Raw genomic sequence first — 19,883 nt, 5'->3', positions numbered from 1 at the left:
TTTCCCGGTTAATATCTTGAATACTTCGATCAAATGACCCCTTAACCTACTGAATTCTGGCAAAAACAGGTCTGATATGTGTAATCTACCATAGGATGTGGTTGACGTGAATAGTATAGATGTAGTTAAGGGAGAAGTAGAGAAGCATTTGAGGGAGAAGAGAACAGATGGTTACGATAGTAGTTGTAGACGATAATAGATGGGAGAAGGCTCAAGTGGAGAATAAACACCACATGGACTGATTGTTTCTGTGCCGCATATCCTGTTTCTGTGCCGTGTATCCTATTCATTCCTATTCTGCAATGGATGGAATCCAAGCAACTCAGTTGAGTTCAGGAATCTCTTGCAACTCACTAGTGTATCAGTGAACACTTTCTGATTTTAAAAAAGGCTCAAAATTAATTAACTCACAATTTTCATGTCAGGTTAAAAATGTACCGTTCTGCATTCACTTTTCATATTTTCTCTCTCCCACTGCCAGTGGAACATGTTCTCCTGTGAAATATCATGGTGCATTAATTGTTCACAGGTTTCTGTATGAATTCGGTACAGTACAGACTAATATTGAGTTTTAAAAGGGAAGAAAGAATTTTGCAGCTATTGAGATTGGGATTCAACCCAAGTTGAGCAAGGTAGGAACATATGACAAATCACAGTTGTGCGTAAAACACATACCGAGTCCATATGGTCAAAATACATTAACAATGAACCAATAGATCTAGGACGACTTATGAGACAATTGCATGTGCCATGCTCTCCCTTATCTCAATGCATTGTTGGCTGAGTTTCACAAATAACCCTTTTTAAAAATTTATTTGTTCATCAGATGCGGGTGTCGCTGGCTAGGCCAGCATTTGTCACTCATCCCTAATTGCTCGAGATGGTGGTGGGCCACCTTCCTGACCCGCTACAGTCCATTCGTGTTGTTAGGGAGGGAGTTCCAGGATTTTGACTCGTTAGTGGAGGAATGGCAATTTAGTCCCAAGTCAGGTTGATATGTGGCTTGCAGGGAACTTGTAAGTGGTGATCCTCCCGCATATTTGCTGTCCTTGTTCTTCGAGTGGGAAGAGATCATAGGTTTGGAAGGTGCTGTCAAGAGCCTTAGTGAGTTGCTGCAGTGCATCTCGGAGACGGTACACACTCCTGCAACTATAGTGGAGGCAGTGAATGTTTAAGGTGGTGAGTGGGGCGTCAATCAAGTGGGCTCTTTGTCCTGGATGGTCAAGTCTCTTAAGTGTTGTTAGAATAGCACTGCTGCAAACAAGTGGCGATAATTCCATCACATTTATGACCTGTGCCTTGCTGTTGGTGGACAAGCTTTGAGGAGTCAGCCTCTGACCTGGTAGCCATAGTTCAGTTTCTGGTCAATGGCAACAACACTGGAAGTTGATATTGGTGATTCAAGGATAATAATGCTGTGGAATATCAATGAGAGATGGTTCGACTCTCTTTTGCTGGAGACAGTCATAGCCTGAAACCTCATGTGGTGCAAATGTTACTTGCCACTGATCAGCCCAAGCCTAAATATTGTACAGGTCCATCTAATTATAACCAAGGTATTACTTGCAATGGCTTATTTTCCTGCTGCCACACTTACCTCTGGTGTCCAAGGATCTATCCTTAGCCTCCTCCTATTTATCATCCACATATTGCCCCATCGAGACATCATCCATAGTTAGTTTTCACATGTATGCCGATGATGCCCAGGTCTCCCTCACGACCTCTCTATTGACCCCTCCATTGTTGCTACATTACCAGACTGTTTATCAGACACCCAGCACTGAATGAACAGAAATTTCCTGCAGTTAGATATTGGGAAGACTAAAGCTATTGTTTTCAGTTCCTGTTCCAAACCCCATTCCCTAACTATGGGCCCCATCCCCCTTCCCTGGCAACAGTGAAAGATTAGGGCAGTGTTCACACAGCCACGGGACATTTGATCCGGAGAAGAGTTTCCGATCTCATATTCGAGGCTTCAGTATGGCCGCCTATTTCTATCTCCCTTCAACTTCACCCTTGTCCAGCTCAACGTCAACACCGGGGTTATTTTACGGCTACTTTTTGATTTTAGGGACTAATTTGTGGTTTTCAGGGGCTCTTTCATTTTCACCAACTTACCAATGTAACATGACCTCCTATATTTGGGTTGCACAGAGATGTGCGGGTTAGGTGGATTCATCATGCTAAATTGCACTTAAGTGTCAAAGGATGCACAGGTTGGGCAAGGTTTCAGGATGGGGCCAGGCCGTGGGCCTAGGTCGGGTGTTCTTTCAGAGGGCCAGTGCAGATTTGATGGGCCAAATGGCCTCCTTATGCACTGTAGAGATTCTATGATTTAGCGTTTCTTTCTTTAGATAGATGAGGTAGCACAATGCCACAGACTGCACATTATTATATGTTTTAACTTGGAATCTATAAATAAGATGATTGTTACTTTGTTAGAAATAAATCTCCCATACTCCGTTTCTAAAATTAAAATTCTAACTACTGGGCACAACTATTAGGAATGAGTCTCAAATCTACAATCCATTTTTTAAATAATTGCAAGCAATTTGCACTCTCCAACATCTTTTGTTTTGCCCTGCCAATTTCTTTCCCTCACTACCTCTGCTGAAATTGAGTGCTGACAAACATAACAAGGTATCGACTTCCAACAGTACAACTGTGATAAATTAATTCTACAACACTAAACTAACCATCAGATAACAAATGATTTAATTCACATATACTTGACATTTCAATGATGTTTTCCCCAAGCTAATGCACCTCCTGGCATGATCATCCATGTTTTAATGATACATAGATAGCACAATAACACTCATTACATTAAATACATACTCCATTTTATAGAGGCAGTTACCTCATTAAGTATTCCCCAATGTCATACTTGTTACACAACATTGTATGTTTGTCGGCCAAAACATTGTATGTTTTCAAGAAGCAGTTAAATATAATACTTGGGGCAAAGGGGATCAAAGGATATGGAGAGAAAGCGGGATTAGGCTGTTGAATTGGATGATAGCCATGATCATAATGAACGGTTCCTATTTTCTATGTTTCTATGTAACAGACATGGAAAGGCTGTACACAAATATAGAAGCAGATAGGTATGCTGCCTGTCCAAAATCATAGAATGTTACAACACTGGAAGCCATTCAGTCCATTGTGCCTGTGCTGGCTCTTTGAGGGTCTTCAAATTAGTCCCCACTCCTGTCTACTCTTCAACATTTTTTTTCCTTTCAATATTTATCCAATTCATCATACTTGCTGCAAACTATTCCAGTAATTATGTGAACTCCTGTCATAGGCTGAATGAATAAATTTGTATAATCAATTTAAGTAAAATATTTTTTAAAGGGAAATAAAAACAAAATTTTCAAGCAAAAACAAATTCACCTGTAGCTTTACGGGAAACAAAATCACTATCGATTCACTAACTTCCTTGAGATTTCCTATTTCTTGAACCACTCATTATTTCCCGCTATTTGGTGCAGAAGTCCTTCCAACACCTCTATTTCCAAATGTATTCCTGCTCCACGGTCCAGGGCAAAATCAATATTCTTCCTGAGAGGGTCTTTGCAGACCAAGGTATCAGTGTCTTTAAAGAATTTGAAAGGAAGACAGTAGGATTCACTCAGACCACCGTTTCTCCATCTCCTTGGCCTGTGCCTGCTCTTCCTGTTGTTGCTACTTCCATCTCCTGAGCCAGGTCCCAACTGGAGCACGAACAGTTGCTGACCTTGGATGCGTATCAATGAGTGAGGTCTCCCGCGGCTTCTTGCTATCCTGCTCGCTTTTACCCGGGTTCGAGTTCAGCCTATCAGCCAGATTTAACTGCTTCAACTCCTCAAATCATAGATTCCTTCTCTCCTTGAGAAGCACCAAGAGTGGGAGAGAGGGAATCTGTGATTGGAGTAGCTGGGACAGTGAGCATGGGAGAGACAGAATCGGTGATTGGAGCAGCAGCTCCTCACAGATTCTGTCTCGCTTATATACAGAGGTGACCTTTCTCTCATTTACCACTGGTCATTGATTTTTCATGGCTGTTGGCAGCGAATTCACCCACTGCCCCCATGTATTAACCTCTGGACTGGAGTAAGCTGATGGACTCATGGCTGGTCTCCCATATTGTACCCCTCGTAAACTTGAGGTCATTCAAAACTCTGCTGCCCTTGATTGCCCTCGACTTAATTTACAGTAAATCCCAATCCCTTCCAAGAACATAAAAAATAGGAGCACGAGTAGGCCATTCAGCCCTTCAAGTCCAAGATCATAGCTGATCTTCCATCTCAACACATTTTCCTGCACTGTCTCTGTAATTTAATTTGTAGAAACCTATCGCTCTCAGTCTTGAACACACAAAAGATTTTCACCCCGATGCTTGTTGACCTACACTGGCTCCCAGTAAAGCAACATCCTGATTTTAAAATTCTCACCTTTATTTCCAAATCCTTCCATGGTCTTGCCTATCCCTATCTCTGTAATTTCCTTCAACCCTCCAGCATGTCTTGTATTATTTTAATTCCAGCTTCTTGTGAATTTCCAATTGTAATTACTGCACTAGTGGTGGCTGTGCCTTCAGTTACCAAAGCCCCAAGGTCTGGAATTCCCTCATTACAACTCTTTGCATCTATAACTCGCTTTCCTTCTTTGAGACACTTTAAAAACTACCTTTAACCAAGCTTGTGGTCATCTGAACTATTATTTCCTTATGTGGTTCAGAATCATACCTTGTACAGTTCCTGTAAAGTGCCATGGGACATTTTGTTAGGTTAGAGGTCCTACATAAATATAAGTTGTTATTGCTCTCACATTGATAGTATCTGACCATGGCTTGTGTTAATTATATCAGAGGATTTTGATTTCTGACACATTATTCAACTCTGCAGTTTGTACCAATGAGGAGAATGATTCAACGACGAAGGGGGGCTTTAGTTAGGATCAGACAGGATGCCCACTCTAATAAATATTAATGCGGTGTGTTGGCGCAACCAATTTAGTAATCTGGCTGCTGAAGAGTTTAGCCAGTAGCGATATCAGCGGGGGAGAAGCGTTGTAATGTCAGAAATTGACCAGATTATGTTGGTCATACATTATTAATCTACAAAATCTGGGTTTTATTTAAGACAATGAACACCCTCTTGTGCTAAACCTTATCCCATTCCACCTCTAAAAACAGGAGTGTTTAAAGAATAACAGCAAGCAAAATGAATTTCCCTTTTAAAAACTGAGGGGAAAAATAGAGAAAACTCAATCAAGGTTAGAGAAAAGGGGTACATTTAAAATGGAGAGGAAATGAATGTAAAAGTAAAGTTGCCATAGTCACAGGTGACCAGAGGCTGCTTTCCCCTTTTGAGGGGAGAGCTGACTGGTGGTGGTTTAACCTGAGGATCACCACACCTCAGGCGAGGGGCACGGTTGAGAAATAAGGGAAAAATGGAACAACTTTTAAAATGTTAATTTTATTAGCTCAGGGTTTATGTTATAATAATAAATTTATTCCTAATGTGCAAATTAATTTTTTGTAAAGTGATTTGTGTCACAGCAAGCCAGTTAATAGATAAAATAGGGCTTTGATGTGGGATTGTTTCTCGGATGGTAATAATATAAATAATATATCTAACTGTAACTATCAAATGTATGATAAATACACGATTAACTCGATAAAAAACAAATTGAGAGATTAATTACAATTAATCTTTAAATCACTTAACAGCCCCTGTTGTTAAATTCAATGCACCTTGGAGATTGAACAGGGAACATTTCTCCTGGTCTCTTTAGATTTGACTGGTCAGGGAGCAACTGAAAATGGCAGTCAGTTTATGAAATAGTTACCTTCCCCAGCTCGAAAATCCCTCATCGTATTGATCTCAAAAACAGTAATGTTTGGATGAAAAAGGGCTTACAGTGACCTCATACACCCTGTTGTGGAAATAAATTGAATTTTATTGCTGCATTGTACCTGAAAGGTGACAGGAGCGAGGAACAGAGTGTGGCATCAGTTTCCCAGCCTGGTGTAAACAGACCACACTGGTGATCTCTTTCTGACATTGCTGAGTGCTTGCCCTGGCTAACGCAGACAAGGCATCCTTCCCCACGATGTCACAGTTGGGTGAAAAATTGTTGCTGGTGGGCTGAGGAGCGCCTCCCACACTGCCAATGTCCCCATTCTTTGACTCCCCTTTTACATCGCTGGTGTTTCTGCTGCTTGATGGATCACTTTGGAGGGTATCGTCTAAATGGATTCTTGGAGGCATCCTACGCCGCACTGCAGGCTTGCGTCTGACTAAACTAGTCCTTAGTATACTGGTAGTGCTGCCTGGGTGCTCCCTACCCAGTCGTCGACTGGGCCCCAGATGTCGAATGTCAGAACTGTCCACTTCATTGCTATCTGGCAGTTTGGTTCTCTTCTCTCTCCCCTTCTGTGAACAAAAAAAAACTGTTATAAATCCAGTCAAGAATTCAACATTTGAACCCATGATTACATATTTTCATTACATTTCACAACATCAAAAATTCCCACTCTACTAATGGGTATAAGCATTGCTTTTGATCTTTAATGGGGATTTTAAGAAATCTCTCAAATTGCTCAAAAATACAATGGTCTTGCACAAAATTCTATGAAAGGTTACGTATAATCACACCAAAATAATCCACACTTGCCTTTATTCCAAATGTTTTCTTCTTACCTACTGTGTTGGAATCCAGATCTTTCACAGTTTGCCCTATCTGAACTTATTCTGGCCCAAGCTCTGGAATCGCAAAGCTCACATCCCCGTGTCTGCCCTTCTCACTCGGCCCACTTTCTGACTTTCTTGCTCTTTCTTTTTAATCACCCTGTCCAGTTTGGGAGGCACTGCGGCATGTGCCCATCCATTAATGATTTCTTCATTCAAAGATAATTTTTCATACTTAAATGACACAAATGTTAACCAGGTTTAAAATTATCAATACACTCTGGCTGGAATTTTCCGGTCCCGCCAATGGCGGGAAACATCACTGGCGGAACAGAAAATTTGATAGGCCAGCTGTTGAAGCACAGAGTGTGGGCTGCCAGGCTGTGACCCAGGGGGCAGAGGTTTCCCTTAACAAGGGAAGCCAACCGGACATAAAAACCCCTGACTCGGATGTGGGTTGGGCGGGAGACACTTTTTGGGGGGGGTGTATATACTGTTGTTTATCGTGTGATTAAAACACTTGTTGCTTTCATCATTGCTTCCTTGTGGTCGCTCTACGTGGATTTAACACTGGCGATGAGGATAAAGTGGAGCTGCTGACGGCGCCGGTTTCTCAGGGCTAGGACCACTGTTTCAGAGGCTTCAGGAGGACACTTTACCCAGGGCAGATATACTCAAGCAGAGGGAAGTTACAGGTTATTGATGCAGGTAAGGGTGAATAGTAATAATGTGGAAAGAGTGCAATATTTTTTTCAGACCAATATCATGCGACGATCATCCTCTTCATGGCTTGCGGGGCTGCCACATACAGCATGCTCAAGAGCCTGATGCACCGGGCACACGATCATTCGCGGACTTGGTCGCATTGGTGGGCGACCATTTCATTTGCCGTTACTGTTTCCATAGTGCCGCACAGACCTGTGATAGTCAGTGACAGATTTTTTGGCATGCCTGTGAAAGCTTGCACAGTTGCAAATTCTGGACATTACTGTCGGAAGCGCTGCATGACAGGCTGGTTTGTGATATCCATAACGTGGCAACTCAGAGAAAACTATTAGCTGAACCACTGATAGACTTGGAGGGCAATTGAAACAGCTCTATCCCGTGAGTGCGCAGAACAAGCCGAGCAGGGGATGCAGGGCATGGAGGGTCTCAAAGCAGGGCGTTCAACCAACCACAGAAAAATGCCTTCTTGGTCAGATTATTCCAAACCCCGACCTTGGGGGCGTAACCGCCGAGAGCCAGACTGCGCCAGAGGAGACAGGATGGTAGACAGGCATTTTCCTCCGACACAGACCACAACACATATGGCTGCCAGGACCGTAGTGAGAGGCGCCTGAGAGATGGCCCCTCTCCCGCTGACTCGCCAAGTATGGCTACCCTCCCCGAGCTCAGACATTTATGAAATGAAAATCGCTTATTGTCACGAGTAGGCTTCAAATGAAGTTACTGTGAAAAGCCCCTAGTCGCCACAATCCGGCGCCTGTTCGGGGAGGCTGTTACGAGGCTGTTATTGTGGACAAGATGGCGCCAAATGCAAACAGCTAAATTGCTTCGTTGAACTGAGGGTAGCACCAATACAAGTCGCGCTCTGCATATCTGACTACCCGATCTCGGCCATTTTGCAGCCACTGGGGTTAGACCCAGAGGAGAAGTGTGTGCTCCATGCCCGGGAGGTTACATGCTTCGGATAACGTAGGGACCGAAACGGCCTTCACCCAGTCGAAGACAAGGTAAGGGTAATTCAGCAGGCCCCCGATCCAGACGGGCCGAATGAACTAGGTTCATTCCTTGGATTCATAAACTATTATGGGATTTCATCATGATGCTTGTGACCCTGTTGGGCCCATTTTGGGGATCTCCATAACAGTTACCCTGGGGTATCAAAAATGAAATTGCTGCCCCGCAGCTACATATGGTGGCCAGGTACCGGCATCAAAATTGAGAAACCCGCCCAGGAGTGTAGCCTCTGACAGGAGCACCAGATGTTTCCACCGGCAGCACCTCTTCACCCTTGGGAATGACCAGGGCAATCTTAGTTTCGGTTTCACATCGATTTTGCCAGCCCTTTCCAGGGATCGATGTTTATGATCCTGGTCAACACCCAGTCAAAATGGATGGATATTCACTGAAATGTTTTCGGCAACCTCCGAGGCCACAATCAAAAGGCTCTGATAGAAGTTAAGCATGTTTAACAGGCACGCCTGATGACTTCATCTTAGACAATGGGACAGCGTTTACCAGTGCAGAATTCGGGACCTTTTTACGGACAAATGGGATTTGCCACGTCCGCACCATACCACCCGTTTGGTCAAGGGGCAGTCCAGACATTCAAGTGGGGGATGCAGAAACAGACTACGGGATCCCGCAAGACGCATCTGCCCTATTTCGTCTTCTGGTACAGGGCTACACTACCACGGAGGTGGCCTTGTATTGCCGTACATTGGCAGGCAGGACCGCTGCGGGCAAGAACAGTCAGAATCGGACTCTGGCAGGCATACACCACTTTGGCGTTTTTTGCCCAGCAATGCGGTGCATGTCTGAAATTTCGGCAGCTGAGTAATGTGGGTTTCGGGCGTTGTACTAAAACTGACAGGCCAGTGTCATACGTGGTACGGGCGCAGGGTCAAAAATCGAATAGGCAAGTAGATCACCTCCGCAGCCATGCTCCGGCATTGGTTGACCCTTGTTCCGATGAACCAGCATCATTGCTGCCATCTCCACCACCTTTGGCACGGTACAGTCCAAGAGCCCCAGGACACAGATGTTAGATGTGGAGGACTCCGATTCCATCTCCGATATGGAGACAAACCATCTGTGGCTGCCGAGGACCAGGGCATGGATACCAGCCCACCGGAGGTTGTGCTGTTTAGGCGCTCAGCTTGAAAACGACCGTTTCCCATGTGTTACATGTCGCTGGGACCCGCACAAAATATACCCAAGTGCCAACCCAGGGCGAAAGGACCAGGAGTCCTACCCGACAACCCATCACGGTGAATGCCGTTCCAGAATTTTGGAGGGGGCTGGGGGATGGCAAAAGAGTGTGGTAGCCCTCATGGAACTTATGGGATGTGGAGTCAGGTTCTCCGAGACCTTGGAAGAATAAGAGCTTCCCCGTTAAGGATGCGGGACTTCCCCTTAACAAGGGAAGCCAACTGGACATAGAAACCCCGACCTGGATGGGTGGGGGCAGGAGACCCTCCGTAGAGTGGAGTTGTAAATTGTAGTTTATCATGTGATTAAAACTTTTTGTTAGCTTTCATTTTTTAAAATAAATTTAGAGTTACCAATATGTTTTTTCCAATTAAGGGGCAATTTAGCGTGGCCAATCCACCTACCCTGCACATCTTTGGGTTGTGGAGGCAAAACACACGCAAACATGGGGAGAATGTGTAAACACCACACGGACAGTGCCGGGATCGGACTTGGGACCTCGGCGCTGTGAGGCAGCAGTGCTAACCACTTTGCCACCACTGCTGCCCTTCGTTAGCTTTCATAATTGCTTCTATATGGTCGCTCTGTCTGGATCTAACACCAGCCAAAGGTCCATTCACTTCAGGCAGGAATTTCAATGAAAATATCAGCCTCCGTCTCTGACAACCGCAATGCTAAATCTCACCCTCGTTCCTGTGCAAACACATTTACTGCCAGTCAGTGTGTAACTAACAGGTTTTTCTGTTTTATGTTTGAAAGTCCTCAGGATAAGAGGTTGTCGAACTGTGCAATTCACTCCCTAGATGGTCTGAATGCTCAGTTAATGAAAAGATTTCAGACGGGAGTCAACAGAAGGGGCACTAAATGGGAATCAAGGGCTATGAAGGTAGTGCGAAAAGTTGGAGTTGAGGTAGAAGGTCAGTCACGGTGAGCAATGGCATCAAGACGTGCAAGCTATATACCTGCTCTTACTGGGTACTTTCTTGTTTTCTTTTACCATGTTAATTGCCAAATATTCTGCATTCAGACAAGGAATCTCAGCTGCAAATCAGCAACGAAGATCATTGTGTTCAAAAACCTGTAACTCCTGTTACAGAATGCTCCTGCACTGCTGAGGGGGGGGGGGGGGGGGGGGGGTTTAAGGATGTTCTACACACTGTGATATCACAAGCTCCATTAATGCTCCCTGGGGAATGGTCATAGAATCCCTACAATGCAAAAGATGGCCTTCAGCTCATCAGGTCTGCACCAGCCCTCCAAAAGAACACCCTAACCTGGGCCCACACCTCCATCCGGCATGGTAGCACAGTGGTTAGCACTGTTGCTTCACTGCACCAGTGACCTGGTTGAATTCCCAACTTGGGTCACTGTTTCTGCAGAGTCTCCACATTCTCCCTGCATCTGCATGGGTTTCAGCTGGGTGCTCTTGTTTCCTCCCACAGGTTCCAAAAGACACGCTTGTAAGGTGAATTGGACATTTCTCCCTCACTGTACCCGAACATGCCCCAGAGTGTGGTGACTAGGGTATTTTCACAGTTACTTGAGTGCAGTGTTAATGTAAGCCTAATTGTGACACTAATTAAGATTATTATAACCTTTTGGACACTATGGGGTAATTTAGCATGGTCAATCCACCTAACTTGCACATCTTTTGACTGTGGGAGGAAACCGGAAAGCCTGGAGGGAACCCACGCAGACGTGGTGAGGATGTGCAAACTCCATACAGATAGTCACCCAAGATCGGAATCAAAACAGATCCCTGGAGCCGAGAGGCGACAGTGTCACCATGCCACCCTAGAAAACAATAGTTGCACATATCTGCTATCTTTTATATTCCAGTTACCGTCTCAGGCTGAACCAATCTGTTGACGCATTTGGCATACTATTTGACCTTTAGCTAAGATTCCAACCCAAATCTTGGGTAAGAGTGTTAATATATTATTTAGACCAGTAATTCGGAAAAGTAGGAACAATGTAGACGGTCAAAACTAGAATCTAGCTAATTTTAATGGGATGAGATGGGATCTATCCATGGCCAAATGGAACCAAATACGGATGGGAAAATGTGAGATGGAAAAATGGATGATAAGGAGATAATCTTCCAGGCAGGCTAGGTACTTTAAGTGATGACAAAGAGTAGGGGAACCAAATTAGGATTCCTAGGGCGTCATGATACATCATGGGAATTCTTCATGTGAGAACCAGGTTAAATACATAGGTTGAGGGGTAAAGTGAAGAGGAAAATAAGACTGACAAAGAGAGACTATGCAAATATATGGTGGTTAACATGAAAGTAAACCCTAAAATATTTTATTGGCATGTAAGTAGCAGATAGAAAGAGTTGGAATTGGCATGTAAATTGTGGATATTAAGAGTTGGAGTGAGTCCTACTGGGGACAAAAAGGGAGACAGTGCTGTAGTGGTAATGCCACTGGACTAGTAATTCAGAGACCCAGGGTAATGCTCTGGGTCAAGGGTTCAAATCCCATCACAGCAGCAGGTGGAATATAAATTCAATTAATAATCTGGAGTTGAAAAGCTAGTCTCAGTAATTGTGGCCATTGAAACCTTGGGCGGGATTCTCTGACCCTCCTGCCGAGTCGGAGAATCGCCCCGGGGGAGGGCGCCGTGAATCCCGCCCCCGCCGGCTGCCAAATTCTCTGGCACCGGAGATTCGGCGGGGTGGGATCTCGCCGGTCGGCGGCCGCTCACAGCGCGCGCCCCCCCCCCCCCCCCCCCCCCCAGCCATTCTCCACCCGCAATGGGCCGAAGTCCCACTGGTTCTTTGCCAGTCCCGCCAGCGTAAATTAGACCAGGTCGTGCGGGGGGGGAGATCTGGCCCCGGTGGGGTGCCCCCACGGTGGCCTGGCCCGCGATCGGGGCCCACCGATCCGCAGACGGGCCTGTGTCATGGGGGCACTCTTTTCCTATGCGTCGGCCATGTCAGCCTCCGCGATGGCCAACGCCTAGGTGAACCCCACTGCGCATGCGCAGGGATGACGTCAGCAGCCGCTGACGCTCCCGCGCATGTGCGGACCCGCGCCGGCTAGCGGACTCCATTCGGCCCCAGCTGGCGTGGCACCAAAGGCCTTCCACGCTGGCCGGAGGGGTGCAAACCACTCCGGCGCCGGCCTAGCCCCTGCAGGTGTGGAGGATTCCGCACTTTTGGGCGGGCCGATGCCGGAGTGGTTCACGCCACTCTGTCCCGCCGGGTACGGGAACATCCCGCCCCAAATGTAAATTTTTGTTTTAAAAAAAAAAAATCTAGTTCACTAATGTCCTTTAGGGAAGAAAACTTGCCATTCTTACCTGGTACAAAAAATTTATTCTTACCATCCTTACCTAGTCTGGCCTACAAAAGAATCAAAACCCTCAGCAATGCGACTGACTCGGAATGGTCCTCTGAAATTATTTGATAAGTAGTTTGGTTCAATGTCATTTAGGAATGGACAACAAACCCCAGCCTGGCCATTGCTGCCAACATCACATTAAATAATTTTATAAAAGGCTGCTGCCTCACAGCGCCAGGGACCCGGGTTCGATTCCGGCCTTGGAAGACTGCCTGTGTGTGCACGTTCTCCCCGTATTTGCGTGGGTTTCCTCCCACAATCCAAAGGTGTGCGGGTTAGGTGGATTGGCCATGATCAATGCATGGGTTTAACGAGGATAGGATGGGGGAGTGAGCCTAGATAGAGTGCTCTTTCATATGGTAGGTGCTGAATTGATGGACCGAATGGCCTCCACTGAACTGTCAGGATTCTGTAATCTGAAAGGCACAATGCAACAATAGAATACTGAATAAATACTTTGTGCCAGGATTTAGTGAGGAAGAGGAATCCAACAATATCAATCGAAGCAAAGATGGTAGAAATAATGGATGGGGTGAGAAATGAAAGGCAGGAAGCTACGGTTTAAGAGTTAATAAATCATCTGGCCTAGGTGGCTTGCATCACAGATTGCTACAGGAATTGGGGGTGGAGATAGGGCTTGCCATAATCTCCTAATCTTTCCAGGATTTCTTATTCCAGAAAGGCTATAAGAGCATTGCTGGCAACGTCAGGTTGGTTGCTTGCTTTAAAATCAGCGGTGGACAAAATTTTAGAAGCGATAAATGGAAAAAGGTCAACACATACTTGCAAAGCTTAGAGTTAATTAACGACAGCTTGCATGGGTTTGTAAAAAGCAGATCCTGCATGACTAATCTCACTTTTTTTGATGCAGTAACAGAGAAAGTTAATAAAGGAAAAGCAATAATGTTGTCCATGGATTTTAAGAAAGCATTCAACAAAATACTACATAAAGGCTGGCTAACAAAATTGTAGCTCATGGAAAAGGAGGGTCAGCGTCAACTTGAATTTTTAAAAACCAGGTTTTAAAAACTGAAAACAGCGGTCACGCCGTACATCATGGCACCGGCCGTGCGTGGACTCGACCTGCCAGATAGTGCCCTCCTGGACACCCCCCTCCTCCCCCCCAAGTCCCCCCATCCATCGCCGAAGTCACCCTGGCCAGCAGCATAACATAAGAACAAGGAGCAGGAGTAGGCCACCTGGCCCTTTGAGCCTGCTCCGCCATTCTATGAGATCATGGCTGATCTTTTGTGGACTCAGCTCCACTTTCCCGCCCGAACACCATAACCCTTAATCCCTTTATTCTTCAAAAAACGAACTATCCTTATCTTGAAAACATTTAATGAAGGAGCCTCAACTGTTTCACTGGGCAGGGAATTCTAGATTCACAACCCTTTGGGTGAAGAAGTTCCTCCTAAACCCAGTCCTAAATCTACTTCCCTTTATTTTGAGGCTATGTCCCCTAGTTGTGCTTTTGCCCGCCAGTGGAAACAACCTCCCCGCATCTATCCTATCTATTCCCTTCATAATTTTATATGTTTCTACAAGATCCCCCCACATCTTTCCAAATTCCAACGAGTACAGTCCCAGTCTACTCAACCTCTCCTCGTAATCCAACCCCCTCAACTCTGGGATTAACCTAGTGAATCTCCTCTCCACAGCCTCCAGCACCAGTACGTCCTTCCTCAGGTAAGGAGACCAAAACTGAACACAATACTCCAGGTGTGGTCTCACTAACATCTTACACAGTTGCAGCATAACCTTCCTAGTCTTAAATTCCATCCCTCTAGCAATCACCTGTTGCACCTTTATACCAACTTTTTGCGACTCATGCACTATGACACGCAGGTCCCTCGGCACAGCAGCATGTTCTAATATTTTATCATTTAAATAATAATCCCTTTGGCTGTTATTCCTACCAAAATGGATAACCTCACATTTGTCAACATTGCATTCCATCTGCCAGACCCTAGCCCATTCACTTAAACTATCCAAATCCCTCTGCATACTTCCAGTATCCACTGCACTTTTTGCTTTACCACTCATCTTAGTGTCGTCTGCAAACTTGGACACATTGCACTTGGTCCCCAACTCCAAATCATCTATGTAAATTGTGAACAATTGTGGGTCCAACACTGATCCCCGAGGGACACCACTAGCTACTGATTGCCAACCAGAAAAACACCCATTAATCCCCACTCTTTGCTTTCTATTAATTAACCAATCCTCTATCCATGCTACTACGTTACCCTTAACGCCATGCACCTTTATCTTATGCTGAAACCTTTTGTGTGGCACTTTGTCAAAAGCTTTCTGGAAATCCAAATATACCACATCCATTGGCCCCCCCGTTGTCTACCGCACTGGTAATGTACTCAAAAAATTCCACTAAATTAGTTAGGCACGACCTGCCCTTTATGAACCCATGCTGCGAATCTCCAATGGGACAATTTCCATCCAGATGCCTCGCTATTTCTTCCCTACTACGAAAGTTAAGTTAACTGGCCTATAATTACCCACTTTCTGCCTATCTCCTTTTTTTAAAAACAGTGGTGTCACGTTTGCTAATTTCCAATCTGCCAGGACCACCCCAGAGTTTAGTGAATTTTAGTCAATTAAGCATGGCTCCCGCCTGACTATGGTGACGCTGGACACAGTGAATTGTGGTAAATAAAAGCAAAATACGGCGGATGCTGGAAATCTGAAATAAAAATAGAAAATGCTGGATAAACTCAGCATGTCTGGCAGCATCAGTGCGGAGAGACAATCATTAACCCTATGAGTCTAAATGGCCCTTCCAATAGTTATTTTTCAAATGGTGTTCCCCTGGGAAGATTCCTCTTCCTCAGTACTCGGTGTGTCCAGTTCTGGTCACCCTATTATAGAAAGGATATTATAAAACTAAAAAGAGTGCAGAAGAGATTTACTAGGATGCTACCGGGACTCGTTGGTTTGAGTTAGAAGGAGAGGCTGGATAGACTGGGACTTTTTTCCCCTGGAGCGTAGGAGGCTTCAGGGTGATCTTATAGAGGTCTATAAAGTAATGTGAGGCATAGAAAAGGTAGATACATCTTTTCCCAATGGTAGGAGAGTCTAAAACTAGAGGGCATAGGTTTACGGTAAGGGGGGAGAGATACAAAAGGGTCCAGAAGGACAATTTTTTCACACAGAGGGTGGTGAGTGTCTGGAACGAGTTGCCAGAGACAGTAGTAGAGGCGGGTACAATTTTGTCTTTTAAAAAGCATTTAGACAGTTAAATGGGAAAGATGGGTATAGAGGCATATGGACCAAATGGGGGCAAGTGGGACTAGCTTAGTGGTAAAAATTGGGTGGCTGGGGCAAGTTGGGCTAACGGGCACATTTTCATGCTGTAAACCTCTGTGACCAACTTTTTATATATATTTTATAAATGACTTGGCTTTTGGAGTACAGAGCAAAATTTCAAAACTTGCGAATGATACCAAACCTTTGGAGTGGCAAAGAGTGAGGATGATACTTATTGAATGCAAAGGACCTAGTTGGGCAGCAGATGGGCAGTCAAGTGGCAGATGGATTTTAAAACAGAGAAGTATGAGATGCATTCTGCCAGAAGGGATAGAGAGAGAGAGACAATAGACATAGTGACACCGTTTGTGTGCAAGGACAGGGAGACTTCAGGGTGCACATGCATAGATCATTGAAGACATCAGCACATAACCCAAAATCTTTACATCACAGGAGGCCATCCAGTCTGCACTGGCTCTCTGAACGACAATTCTACCTAGTCCCACTCCCTTGCCGTATCTCCGTAATCTTGCACATTCTTTCTTTTCAGATAGCAATCCATTTCCCTCTTGAATGCGTCAATCGAACCAGTGTCCATCACCTTCTCAGGAAGTCTATTCCAGATTTCAACCACCTTCTGGATGAAAAATAATTTCCTCCCATCACTGCCAAGAAGGAGATACAGAGCTTCCCGGTGGAAGCTTCTACACCATCCGCCTATTATTTTGAATCTGTGCCCTCTAGTTCATGATGTACTCGAGAGGGAACAGTTTCTCACTATTTACCCTGTGCATATGCTCTCAGCCTTTTTTTCTCCAAAGAAAATAGACTTAACCGCTCCAAGTATGAAGAGAGCAGTTACCAAAGCATATGGGATCTTGGGGTTTATCTCTATTGAGTACAAAAGCAGGGAGGTTATGCTGAACCTTTATAAAGGTCTGGTTAGGCCACAATTACAGACTGCATTTTGTTCTGGCCAGCACAATGGACACTCATCTCGTTGCTGTTTAATGCAGAACCCGTTCAACCCAAGGACAACATGTTAAATATTGAACATCTTATGCCATTGTCAGAGACTAGTTATGTATTTAATATTGATGTGTGGCTACTTTCCCAAACCATCTTCCATTATTTACATTTCAGGAGCAAGTCAAAGGTTGGGCACAAACTTGAGCTACTGACAAGACTGAAACCTAATCTTAAACCTTTCGAAAAATTCTCAGTTGCCTGGAGTCCGTCAGAGGAGATGTGCTAGAAACCATCATTATGGAGGTTATAGCAGGATATCAAAGAATTTTAAAAATAAATAAATTGAGAGTACCCAATTCTTTTTTTCCAATTGAGGGGCAATTTAGTGTGGCCAATCCACCTACCCTGCACATCTTTGGGTTGTGGGGGAGAAACCCACGCAGACACGGGGAGAATGTGCAAATTCCACATGGACAGTGGCTCAGAGCCAGGATCAAACCTGGCACCTCGGCGCCGTGAGGCAGCAGTGCTAACCACTGCACCACTGTGCTGCCCCTAGGATATCAAAGAATTTTTAAAAATATATATTTTTATTCTCCTTTTTCCCGTTTTCTTCAAAATTTACACCCACCAACAAGCAATCAATGGTAACAAATACAATGTCAATACCCTTATCAACAACAATCCCATCCTCCCACCAACCCCCAAACAACGACCCAAATGTCAACACAAACATCAAATACTAAAGAAATCCGGAAATACCCATTGTCACCATCAACGTACACAGTCCCGTCCCCCCCCCCCCTCAATGTTCGATGTCATCCAATTCTTGAAAGTGCATAATGAATAACGCCCATGAATTGTAGAACCCCTCCATTGTTCCCCTCAGTTCAAACTTCACCATCTCAAAGAATTCCAGCAGGTACCCCCACCACGCCAGGGTGGAGGTCCCAACAGGATCCGCCTTCGGGCGATCAACAAGGTGAAGGCTACAACATTAGCCTCTGCACCCACTTCCAATCCTGGCTGATCCAACACCCCGAATATGACCTCCAGAGGGCCTGGGTCAAGTTTCATGTGCACCACCTTCGACATTACCCTAAAAAGAAACCTCCAGTAATCCTCCAGCTTTGGACAGGACCAAAACATATCAACATGGTTTGATTGGAAGAGATCAAAATGAAATGGAGGTTGGTGTTAAGAATCCTGCTGATGTTACCAGCGAGAGTGTCTCAAATCCCTGTAGGAATACTTGAAACACAGGTTCTTAGTATTTTTGTTTGGAATCGTGTGAGGAACAATGTCCAGCCCAGTGGTGGGAGTGGGATAAGGAAAAGCAGTAAATAATGCTCAATCAGCGAGTAGAATGTGTGAGAGAAGACATAGACACAGCTGTAAAAATAGATGGAGTGTGATCAAAGAAATTATTTTAGGATGAATTTTACACAGGTGGTGGCAGCAGGTTCAATTGAAGCATTTAGAAGGGAATTAGACTGTAATCTGAAAAGGACGAATGTGCAGGTTCAGAGGAGAATGGCACTCTGAGTCGTTCGTTTGGAGAGTTTGTGCTGACACAATGCACCGAATGGCCACCTCCTGCACTGTAACAATTCTGAAAATTGATAGAGGAATGAAAGTTTAAACAGCCATTAGGAGGCTGGTGAGGATAATGGTGGTTAGTGTGCAGCAGTTAATGGGTTAAGGATACAAGTGACCCAGTTCTGGGTAAGTAGCAGTTTGTGTAGAGTGGAGTTTAATATTTTGAGAAATTACTTTTGGAGTTTGGTTGCATTGAGAGTGAGATCCAAGCTTGGGCAGAAGATGGCACAGAGATGGACGGAGGCAGTCTTGATGGGCCAGATTTGAGCCTGAGCTTGGGTGAGGCCATATGACTGCAGCATTGCATACTCCCCGATTCAGCCTGAATGAGAGGTGGGAAGGGATCAGAGACTTAAAGGTGTAATGTTCTAAGACTAGCTGAACTGAATGGCTTAATGTTAAACTGAAGAAAGTTCTGGCACATTCATAACCTGTTGGACAGATGGTGATTGGCATGCCATTGGGGTTCAAGAGCTGAAGTTTGATGTCAATTGCACACTGATATTAGCTGAACTGGTAGGACAGAATGGGAGGGGATCAAGGAGAGTGACTGAGATAACTGACAGAACTGTTGATAGGGAGAACCGGTTTGATGAAGAATGAGGTGGATGTTGGGTATAGAGATGGTCAGAGGGCTGTGTTGGGAGAGTGCCTTACGAATACAAATTGTGGATGCCAAACTCATCAAATCACATGGAACTCTAATTATTTTTTAGAGTAGGATTCACCGGAGTGGATAATGTTTTTTTTAAAACCAATTCTCAAATGGAGAATTACATCTGGTGTGGAATTTGAGGGGTACAAACATCAATCTTAAACAGGTTACCATCCAGAGAGTAGTGGGGGCATGGAATGCACTGCCTGTGGAAGTAGTTCAGTCGGAAACATTGGGGACCTTCAAGCGGCTATTGGATAGATACATGGTTTACAGTGGAATGATGGGGTGTAGGTTAATTTGTTCTTAATCTGGGACAAAAGTTTGGCACAACATTGTGGGCCGAAGGTCCTGTTCTGTGCTGTATTTTTCTATGTTTGTGACGTGTGCTCTATATAACCACCTTCAATTGTATCAGCCCATCCTCGCACACGA

At 44.8% G+C, this 19,883-nt stretch overlaps 1 protein-coding gene across 1 annotated transcript in view; it reads right to left on the bottom strand.

Moving 5' to 3' along the window:
• xylt2 (xylosyltransferase II) overlaps window positions 1–19,883 on the bottom strand; it is a 141,138-nt gene that overhangs the window by 82,080 nt on the left and 39,175 nt on the right. The window contains exon 2 of the mRNA XM_038778388.1: window positions 5,963–6,422. Coding sequence (XP_038634316.1) covers window positions 5,963–6,422 — 460 coding nt within the window. The remainder of the gene's footprint in view (window positions 1–5,962; window positions 6,423–19,883) is intronic.

This window comes from Scyliorhinus canicula, chromosome 18 (genome assembly GCF_902713615.1).
Source record: "Scyliorhinus canicula chromosome 18, sScyCan1.1, whole genome shotgun sequence".
In the NCBI taxonomy this organism is placed as follows: Eukaryota; Metazoa; Chordata; class Chondrichthyes; order Carcharhiniformes; family Scyliorhinidae; genus Scyliorhinus; species Scyliorhinus canicula.
This window is presented reverse-complemented; position numbering and strand designations above follow the sequence as displayed.